The sequence below is a fragment of the Cucurbita pepo genome, chromosome 15 (assembly GCF_057944985.1).
Source record: "Cucurbita pepo subsp. pepo isolate OVF chromosome 15, ASM5794498v1, whole genome shotgun sequence".
Lineage (NCBI taxonomy): Eukaryota > Viridiplantae > Streptophyta > Magnoliopsida > Cucurbitales > Cucurbitaceae > Cucurbita > Cucurbita pepo.
In genome coordinates, this window is record NC_141812.1 from 2,934,293 (window position 1) to 2,944,331 (window position 10,039).

Consider the following 10,039-nt stretch of genomic DNA (forward strand, 5'->3'; position numbering starts at 1 on the left):
AACTGAAACATCTTATAGGCTGCACAAGCAAGGATATTTCATTATTTTCTTAATTTATTGGCTGACGTTTGGGACACGAAACATATGAATATCCGAAAAAGAACAAAAAACGAGGTAAGATTATTACATCTGCCAACTTATTGTCATGTTATTATATTGAATAGCTTCATACATTATTAATTATGATAAAAAAAAATTAATTTATATCTCCGATATCTTCGAATCTTAATTTAGTTATACCTTCGTTAAATTATTTTAGACGATTATTAGTTAAATAATAGGTTTACTTGTAAAGACAACAATTTTATATTTTATATTAAAAAATTGTCAAGTTGTTTGACATGTGTACGAGATTTGAATTTGATAGTATTTTCATCATGTTTTTTAATTTTAATTTATAAATATAAAATTAATATATAACGTCACATTAATATAAAAACAATAAATGTAAGGTTGATTCAGCACTATATAATAGAAAATTAGCAAAATGACCAGGAGTGTATGTTGATTGGGTTGGATTGCGAGAAATTTTTTGGACCAACTTAAAATTTTGAGTTGTCGATTGTTTTTTTCTTTTAATTATTGAAAAAAAAAATTATATTTATGCATGATACATGTTACATTAATAATTAAAATGTAACAACCCAAGCCCACTGCGGTTCGTTCCATTTTCCAACCGATATGGGATCTCACAATTCGCTCCCATGGCGGCCAAGCATCCTTGTTCGCACACTGCTCGGTGAATGAGTTTGATAACATTTGTAACAGCCCAAGCCCACCCATTAGTAGATATTGTCTACTTTAGTCAGTTACATATTGCCGTTAACATCACAGTTTTAAAATGCATCTACTAGGAGAAAGGTTTCTATACCCTCGTAAGGAATGTTTGGTTCCCATTTCCGACCGATGTGGGATCTCACATAAAATCTCATAAAGTTCAAATGTAAAATATTTATGAGTCACAATGCATAACTAACATTGGCTACAGACCTTAAATGTTCTTAATTTAAAAGTATGGATTGGGTTGGATTGTAACCCTATTTTCAAGTTGGTTGGGTTGACCCTATCAAAAAAATGTCAACCCTAGAACAAATGGAACTTTTAGTTTTTGAACAATTTAATCCAACCTAAAAAAAATCTAACCCAACCAAATTGAGTGAGATTTTGTAGTGTGAGAGTGTGAGATATACACTTTGTTCACTTTGATTATTTGATTGGTTGCCACCTGTGGATATAGGAAAATTTCTTCTCTTCGAACAACATAAGTCTGTGTGTCTTTGTTTAATTTCTGTTTGTGGGTGTGTGAGTGCGATCAATCTTGTTTCTGCTTATGTTACACCAGGCTGAATGATAAGCGCCAAAAATGCTGGATTTGCAAAGCTAGAGGTTCTTTCTATGTTCCTTGCAAACTTTCACAAGTAAAGTTGACTTAACCAATGATTCCAACCAAGAGCTGGTTAGAAGGATGAATAACTCTTAGATCGAACTTGGAATCTATGATGGTCACTCTTAGATACCAAGACGACTCACTCCAGAACTAACTTGATCAAGACTAATCTAATGAATCGTTTTAACATCAAACATAAAACAAAATTTAAAAAAAAATAACACCAAAAAGGTTTCAAGAAAACAAATTTTTTTGTACTCTACAATAATTTTCTAACTTGAATATTATATGTCTTTAAATAGGTCAAAAAGATAATCCAAATATAATTGTAATTCAGTTAACAACTGCCCTCTATCAATAAAAGCTATTAAATTAAAATAGAAGAAAATAAGACCGGAAATAAATAGTTTAATTGTAGTTAAACTATCAACAACAACAAGTTTTCTAATTATTTTTTAATGTTAAATTGGTGTTTATTGCTACTCCATTATTTTCTTGATTTGATATGTTATAAAGATTTTTGAGCTCAAAATCTTTGTTTCAACTTGTACATTTGCTAGCCTTTGAAGATGTCTTGAATCTTCTTTACTCTTCTTTGTGTAATCGGTCCTTCGGGTACATGCAAAGAATCAGTAGTTGAATTCATATCATTAAACGTAGTCTCCAACGCGAGCCAAATCACGAGTAGTGGAGAAACCAATAGCAACAACAATAGATTCCTCAATGAGAAAAGAGAGCTGGAGACAGAGAAGTTGTTGATTAGCTACTTTCCATATCAAATATTTGGTGCTGAGTGTTGTGGAGGTTGCTGGTTCAAAGCGAGGTCATGAAACCAGAGTTCATTAACGTAGCTCAACATGTCTTGACTCTCAAGAGAGAAAGAAGTTGATTTTTTCAAAAAATATATTGGAGGAAGAAAGCTTGACGGTGATCATTTGGATTAGAGTGTTGAAAGGAAGAAGATGAAAAGAGGATTTAGAAATCTCGGCAACAAAGGATCGAGGTTGTTAAACCAAACGACTCTGGTACCCTGAGAAAATTTACTAAAATCACCACATTGAGGGAGACTTTTCTAATTATAATCATTTACATAATTAAATAAGATCAAATAGATTACAAAGGAAATGGAAAGGATATTAGTCTAAGTTAAATATGATACCTATGATAAATCGTAATGGAAGGCTAAGTATCATCAAATACAAGATCATATGCTAAACCGTAATTGAAGACTAAGTATCCTCAACAAAAATAACGTGTATTTGTGAGTAAGTTTCAAACTGCATTAACAATTTCTCTTTATAAGTTTCAAACTGCATTAACAATTTCTCTTTGCCGGATTGAAGAGTTCTTTTTTTGAAGCACTTAAAGGGTTGGTTTGTAGAGCAAAATGAAGATCTTTTTTGTGATGTCCATTACCATAGAACCTACAATTTTAAAAGATTGAACGTAGTCCTCATTTTGAGGCGAACCAATATTTCATTCGATATTGTTTATTTTCGGTTTCTTTTATATGTGATCGTAACTTATTAACTTATATACCTTAATATGGTGAATGATAGATTATCATATTTGTTGTTCCACATTCTTGGTACATCTCAAGGCATTCTATGTCCATTGTTAAAGATTATGTGTTTGTTTAGATTGCTGTATTTGATTAAATCTTCTGATAGTTAGGAGTCTTTTTTGATTTGATTTACTCTTGATTTGATTAGATTTTGTTTTGATTTGATTTGTTTAGATTTTCTGATTTCTAGGTAGATTTTCTAGATACCTCTTTGTATTCTCTGTATATATATACAGCATTCTTGCTCTTCAAAATTTAATTATCTCATTAATCATTCAATCAATCCCTCTTTTACTAACAATTGATATCAGAGTTATCTTCTTAAGGGATCTGTGAGATCAAGATGGAAGGAGAATCCAGTTTTTCTGCTGTTGCACCACCAGTCTTCGATGGAGACAATTATCAAATGTGGGCAGTTCGTATGGAGACTTATTTGGAGGCCTTGGATCTTTGGGAAGCAATATAAGAGGATTACGAGGTCCCTCCGCTTCCAGTAAATTCTATTGTAGCACAAATCAAATTACAGAAGGAAAAGAAGACAAGGAAATCAAAGGCGAAAGCTTGCCTATTTGCCGCTGTATCTCAAATGATCTTCATGTGAATAATGTCCCTCAAAATAGCAAAGGAAATCTGGGATTATCTCAAGGCCGAATATGAAAGAGATGAGTGGATTCGTGAAATGAAAGCGCTAAATTTGATTAGGAATTTCGAGTTGCAGAAGATGAAGGAGTCGGAGTCGGAGTCGGTGAAAGACTCTGACAGACTTCTTAGCATTGCCAACAAGGTGAGATTGCTTGGTTCTGTTTTAAATGATTCAATGATCGTTGAAAAGCTGCTAGTCATTGTTCCAGATAAGTTTGAAGCCACCATTACTACTCTGGAGAACACCAAAGACTTGTCAAAGATTTCTCTTACAGAGCTCTTGAATGCTTTACAAGCACAAGAGCAAAGGAGGTCTATGAGGCAAGAAGAGGTGATTGAAGATGCCTTACCTGTTAAGCATCAAGACAACATCAAGTATAGAAACAAGAAAATTTTCAAAAATCAATCGACGTATGGAGATCCATCTGCAAATTATCAGAAGACAAAAGAAGGAGGTTTCAAAAAATCCTATCCACCTTGCCTCCATTGTGAGAAGAAAGGTCATCCACCATACAAGTGTTGGAGAAGACCTGACGCCTTCTACTCCAAATGCAACCAACTTGGACATGAAGCTGTGATCTGCAAAGCCAAAGATCAGGTGAAAGAAGTAGATGCACAGGTAGTTGATCAAGAAGAGGAAGAAGAAGATCAATTGTTTGTGGCCGCTTGTTTCTCAGGCAAAGAATCAAGCGAGAGCTGGTTGATTGACAGTGGGTGCACAAATCATATGACATATGACAAGGAGTTTTTTGAGGAATTAAGAGACACTGAAGTCAAGAGAATGAGGATTGGCAACGGTGAACACTCGGAAGTCAAAGGAAAAGGCACAGTAGCTATAACAAGTTATGAAGGTACAAAATTTATTCCAGATGTTTTATTTGTACCTAAAATTGATCAAAATCTCTCAAGTGTTGGTCAATTACTTGATAAAGGCTATAAAGTGTTGTTTGAGAATAAGCAGTGTTTGATCAAAGATGCTAGTGGCAAAGACTTGTTCAATGTCAAAATGAAAGGAAAAAGCTTTGCTCTAAATCCGATGGAGAAAGAGCAGATGACCTTTATATCTAAAGCTACCAGAGTTTTTCAACTGCACACTAGTCGGGTTATTGTGAGCCGAGATGTTTATTTTGCTGAAAATGAGCAATGGAATTGGGAAGAACTGACAAAGGTGAATCAGATTTCTAATGCACCAAACAATTTAATCTTTGGTAGCATGTTAGAAGAATCTGAAGATGAACGACAAGAAGAGTCTGAAGATGAACAACAAGATGATTTGGTTGATGATGCACCTGTGAGAGGTACAAGGTTACTGTCTGATATTTATCAAAGGTGTAATGTAGCTATTTGTGAGCCTGCAGGGTTCCATGATGCAAAAAACAGCCAACATTGGATGGCTGCAATGCAGGAGGAGCTTTCGATGATCGAGAAAAACAAAACATGGAAGTTAGTTGATCGACCTCTAAACAGAAAGATAATTAGAGTAAGATGGGTATTCAGAATAAAGCTAAATCCTGATGGTTCAGTTAACGAATACAAAGCAAGACTTGTTGTGAAGGGATATGCGCAAGTTTTTGGAGTTTACTATTCAGAAACATTTGCACCTATTGCCAGGCTTGATACAATAAGATTGTTGCTTGCTCTTGCTGCTCAAAAGAGTTGGAAAGTATTCCAGTTAGATGTTAAATCTGCATTCTTAAATGGAGTCTTGCAAGAAGAAATTTTTGTCGAGCAACCTGAAGGTTTTGTGAGCAGAGGCAATGAAGATAAAGTCTACTTGCTGAGAAGGGCTTTATACGGTCTTAAACAGACTCCGCGAGCATGGTACAGTAAAATTGATGATCATTTGGTTGGTCTTGGCTTTTAGAAAAGTCAATCTGAACTCACACGGTATGTCAAGCATGAAGGTACAAATACTTAGTCATTTCTCTTTATGTAGATGACTTATTAATTACATGAAGCAATCCTAAGCAAATTAACAAGTTCAAACTAGAAATGAAAAAGATCTTCGAAATGACAGACCTTGGTCTGATGTCATATTTTCTTGGCATTGAGATCAAGCAAACCCAAGATGAAGTGTTCATTTGTCAAAGAAAGTATGCAAAGGAGATACTTAAAAAATTTCAGATGGAGGATTGCAAAGCAATGAATACTCCTATGAATCAAAAGGAGAAGCTAGTCAAAGATGATGGTTCTGCCAAAGTTATTGAAGCTGAGTTCCGGAGCTTGGTAGAGTTCCTGATGTACTTAACAACAACCAGACCTGATATCGTAAATGCTGTAAGTATTCTCTCCAGATTTATGCATTGTCCCAATGAGACTCACATGAAAGCTGCAAAGAGAGTTATCAAATACATCAAGGGGACCTGGAATTAAGAAGTGAAATTCTTAAAGCACAAGGAAATGAAGCTAATTGGTTTCTCTGACAGTGATTGGGGTGGCTCAATCGATGACATAAAGAGTACATCTGGTTACTATTTTTGCCTCGGATCAGGCATGTTCTTTTGGTGCTCAAAAAAGCAAGAAACTGTAGCTCAATCCACTACTGAGGCAGAATTGATAGCTGCAACCGCCGCAGTTAATCAAGCCCTCTGGTTAAGGAAAATTCTTGTGGATCTAAACTTGGAGCAAAAACACTAGTTGATAACCAAGCTGCTATTGCAATCTCCAATAATCAAGTTTTACATGGAGAAACTAAACATTTCAACAAGTTATTCTTTGTTCGAGAAGTTCAAAAGAGTGGTGATGTGACTCTTTACTATTGCAAATCTAAAGATCAAATTGCAGATGTCCTTACCAAACCTCTGCCACTTAGCAAGTTTGAAGATTTCAGAAAAAAGCTTGGAGTTTACAGCATCTAAACCAGGAGGAGTGTTAAAGATTACGTGTTTGTTTAGATTGCTGTATTTGATTAAATCTTCTAATAGTTAGGAGTCGATTTGTTTTTTTATTTGATTTACTCTTGATTTGATTAGATTTTGTTTTGATTTGATTGGTTTAGATCAATCCCTCTTTCATTAACATCCATTCACTTTTTTTTTTTTTTTTTAAGTCATTTCACAAGATTTTCTTACTCTTTGAAGTTGGTTTTAGGGGTTAATTAGGTGTGTTTGGTTTTAGGATCCGTTCTTGTCTAATTTTTTAGGTTTGTGTTTTATGTACGCCCTTGACTAAATTCTAGAAAAAAAAAAACATTTTCAATTCTTCTAAAATGAAATCAGTTATTACAAAATGAAATATTATAATGTATTTGCAAAATGTTTGAAACCATGTAAGGAAGAAATCAATGTGAAGACTAGTTAACGGTGTTACCCTGGCCTGTCATAAGTACTTTGAATTTAGGTTCATTATTAAGAACATACAAAAACCTATAACAACAATCCTTGAAAGATACCAGTCTAATCATAGGATAATTTATTGGATAAACCCTACATTGTTCTACGATAGTTTAAAATAACTATTTGAACTAAAATGTCTTCATATTTGATAGAAGAACTTCATCGATCAATTTGTCCAAGTTCTTGTAAGCTGACCCACCACGATTACATGCTTCTTCAGCTTTAATCTTCAAGTTCATAACGTTCTCTTTCATTTTCTTACCCTTTTCTCCATCCATTAGCTCTCTCACAAGCTCCTCCACTTCATTCCTTTTAACATTGCTATCAATTTCCATTCCAATGCCCCACTCAGTACAACAATAACGACAGTTCGTCAGCTGCTCAGCAAAGAAAGGCCACGAGATCATCGGCACGCCAGCACAGATACTCTCAAGCGTTGAATTCCAACCACTATGCGTTAGAAACCCTCCAATTGAAGGATGGTTCAATACTTGTTCTTGACAACACCAACTTGCTATCATGCTTCTATCTTTGGTTTCCTCCACAAATTCAAGTGGCAAAATGGTTGAATCTCCCACAACTACGTCAGGTCTTGTAATCCACAAGAATTGCTTCCTACTGTTTGCTAGTCCCCAAGCAAACTCGATTAATTGCTCGGCTGTCATCACTGTCACACTGCCAAAATTTACATAAACAACCGAGTTTGGTTCGTTTGAGCTCAGCCATTCGACACATTCGGGCTCCTCGACCCAAAGATTTGAGCCTAATGTTCTTAAACTTTGGTCCCCTATTTGGTTGGCAAGCAAGTGAAGTGGACCAATAGTGTAAATAGACGAAAGGATTGAAGAAAGAGAATTCAAAACATCTCGTTCAAGTGGTTCATATGTGTTTATTATAATCGCTGAAGCTTCTCGAGATCTTTCCATTAGTTGATTAAGGAAATTTAGCATGATATCATCTGGGTTTGTAGTTCTAAGAAAGCTAGGAAGGTCTCTCAAACGTATATTTTTCATTTCATCAGTCCATTCTATCAGTCCATTCTATGGTATTTTCCAAATATCCATCTGTTATCGCATCTGCTAACAAATAAATAGGTTAAATTTTAAATTAACTTAGCTCCCAAATTTAAAATTAGTTAAATTACATGTATTTAATAGATTTCACTGTTTCAACTTCATATTTAATAGATGGTGAATTTTTTTAAATGTCAAATAGATCAAGAACTTGTTAAACAAAAAATTGAAAATGTAATTATTTTATTATAAATTTTTTAAGGTTTAAAATCTATTAAACACAAAAATGAAAGTTTATAAATAGTATTGAGGATTTTTTGGATAAGAAACTTATCTGACTCAAATAAACTTTTTAGACTGTAACTTAATAAAAAAAAAAACTTCAAAACAATATTGAACTTAATTAAAAAAAAAACTTCAAAACTTCAAAACAATATTCAAATTTAAATCTAAATCATACCTTTAAGTGGTACCAAACCTTGCTTGATAAGCTCTGGATAATGCATATAACCCAAGTAGCCATGAGTACTGGCAGTCCAAAACAAAGCATAAGGGATTTGAAAATCATTGGCAGCCAACATAGAGAAGGACATGACAACGTCTCCAACGATGCAGCTAATCGGTGGGACGTCAGCAGTTGAATTAAGCTGAGAAATAAGATCACAGAAAGGAGCTAAACAATTCTTGGAAGTGGATTGGGAAAGGGAAGGAATATCTTGGGTACAATTGGCATCGGAGAACGGAAGGCCATCAGGAATGGTTCGGAATTGAAAATCTAGCAAGCCATTGAGCGAGTCAGGGCCTCTCGACCTAAGTAGACGCCTATGATTGTACTCGGTGTTAACGAAAGTTATGTGGAAACCTGTATGATGGAGAAGCTTAGCCAAGCTTAGCATAGGGTTGATATGGCCTTGAGCTGGATATGGGATACACACAGCATGTGGTTTATCAGTTTTTGAGGCAGAACCCATATTTTGATAGCTTGGCTCAGTTTTGGGACATGAAAAGGAAGATTATTACGGCTGCCAACTTGTCGTTATGTTATTATACTGAATAGCTTCGTACATTATTAATTATGAGCAAAAATTAATTTATATCTCTCATATCTTAATTTAATTATACCAAACTTTAAATTATTTTTGACAATTATTGGTTAAATAATAGATTTACTTTTAAAGACAACCATGTGTTGGGTAGCATTTTGATTAGGGTGTTTTTCTAATTTTTATTTATATATATATAATTAATATATAATGTCACATTAATATAAAATAATAAAATTAGTTTCCAATCACGTTTAAATAATAAGAAATGGTTTGTTTTCATCCACGAGTGATGTGGAATCTTACCATCCACTTTCTTTGGAGGCCAAACGTCTTTGCTGACATACCACTTGGTGACTCGCTCTAATACTATTTATAACAGTCCAAGCTATGCTAGCCGATATTGTATGTTTTGATCTGTTATGTATCGTCGTTAGCCTCACAATTTTAAAACGTATCTACTAGGAGGAGATTTTCATATCGGGGTAAGAAATGCTTTGTTCTTCTCTCCAATCGATGTGGGATCTCACATAAAATCTCATAAACATCAAATATAAAATATTTAGGAGATACAATGCATAGCTAAAATTGGTTACAAACATTAAATATTCTTCATCTTTTTTAAAAGTATGGCAGGATTGGATTGGATTGTAACCGTATTTTCACGTTGTTTAGGTTGACTCGATAAAAAAATGTCATACCAGAAAGCAAACTGAAATTTTTTATTTTCAAAGTATTCAATCCAACCTAAACAAAATATAAATCTAACCCGACAAACTTTTTATGATTTAGATTAAATAATTCTAAGTGGGTCGAATTATCGAATCATATAAACATCTTTAAGAATGACAAGTCTTACTAATAGGAAAAAAATCAAACTTTAAAATCATAAAGTTTCGAAGTTTGAAAATTTAAAAACCAGGTTGCCACCGAACTATCAAAAAATCAAACTGCTATTATTATGAAGATTAAGAATATTTTTCGCTTATAATCCATATTAGTGATGCATTATAGATAAGTAATTTTTTTAAAAAACAGAAATTGAGTTGAGTTGT

General features: G+C 33.9%; 1 protein-coding gene across 2 annotated transcripts; it reads right to left on the reverse strand.

The window, feature by feature from the left end:
- Positions 1–7,003: 7,003 nt before the first annotated feature.
- Positions 7,004–8,953, reverse strand: LOC111811605 (7-deoxyloganetin glucosyltransferase-like). 2 transcript variants are annotated; one of them, XM_087118107.1, is made up of 3 exons: positions 8,402–8,953; positions 8,241–8,275; positions 7,007–7,959 (listed from the first exon to the last, which is right to left on the reverse strand). In XM_087118107.1, exons 1-3 carry the CDS (start codon positions 8,910–8,912, stop codon positions 7,057–7,059), a joined length of 1,449 nt encoding a protein of 482 aa, XP_086974233.1. In that variant the 5' UTR covers positions 8,913–8,953; the 3' UTR covers positions 7,007–7,056. The 2 variants fall into 2 exon arrangements, with proteins under 2 accessions (XP_086974232.1, XP_086974233.1); XM_087118106.1 differs by lacking the exon at positions 8,241–8,275 and having other exon boundaries at positions 7,004–7,715; positions 8,402–8,948.
- Positions 8,954–10,039: the final 1,086 nt, after the last annotated feature.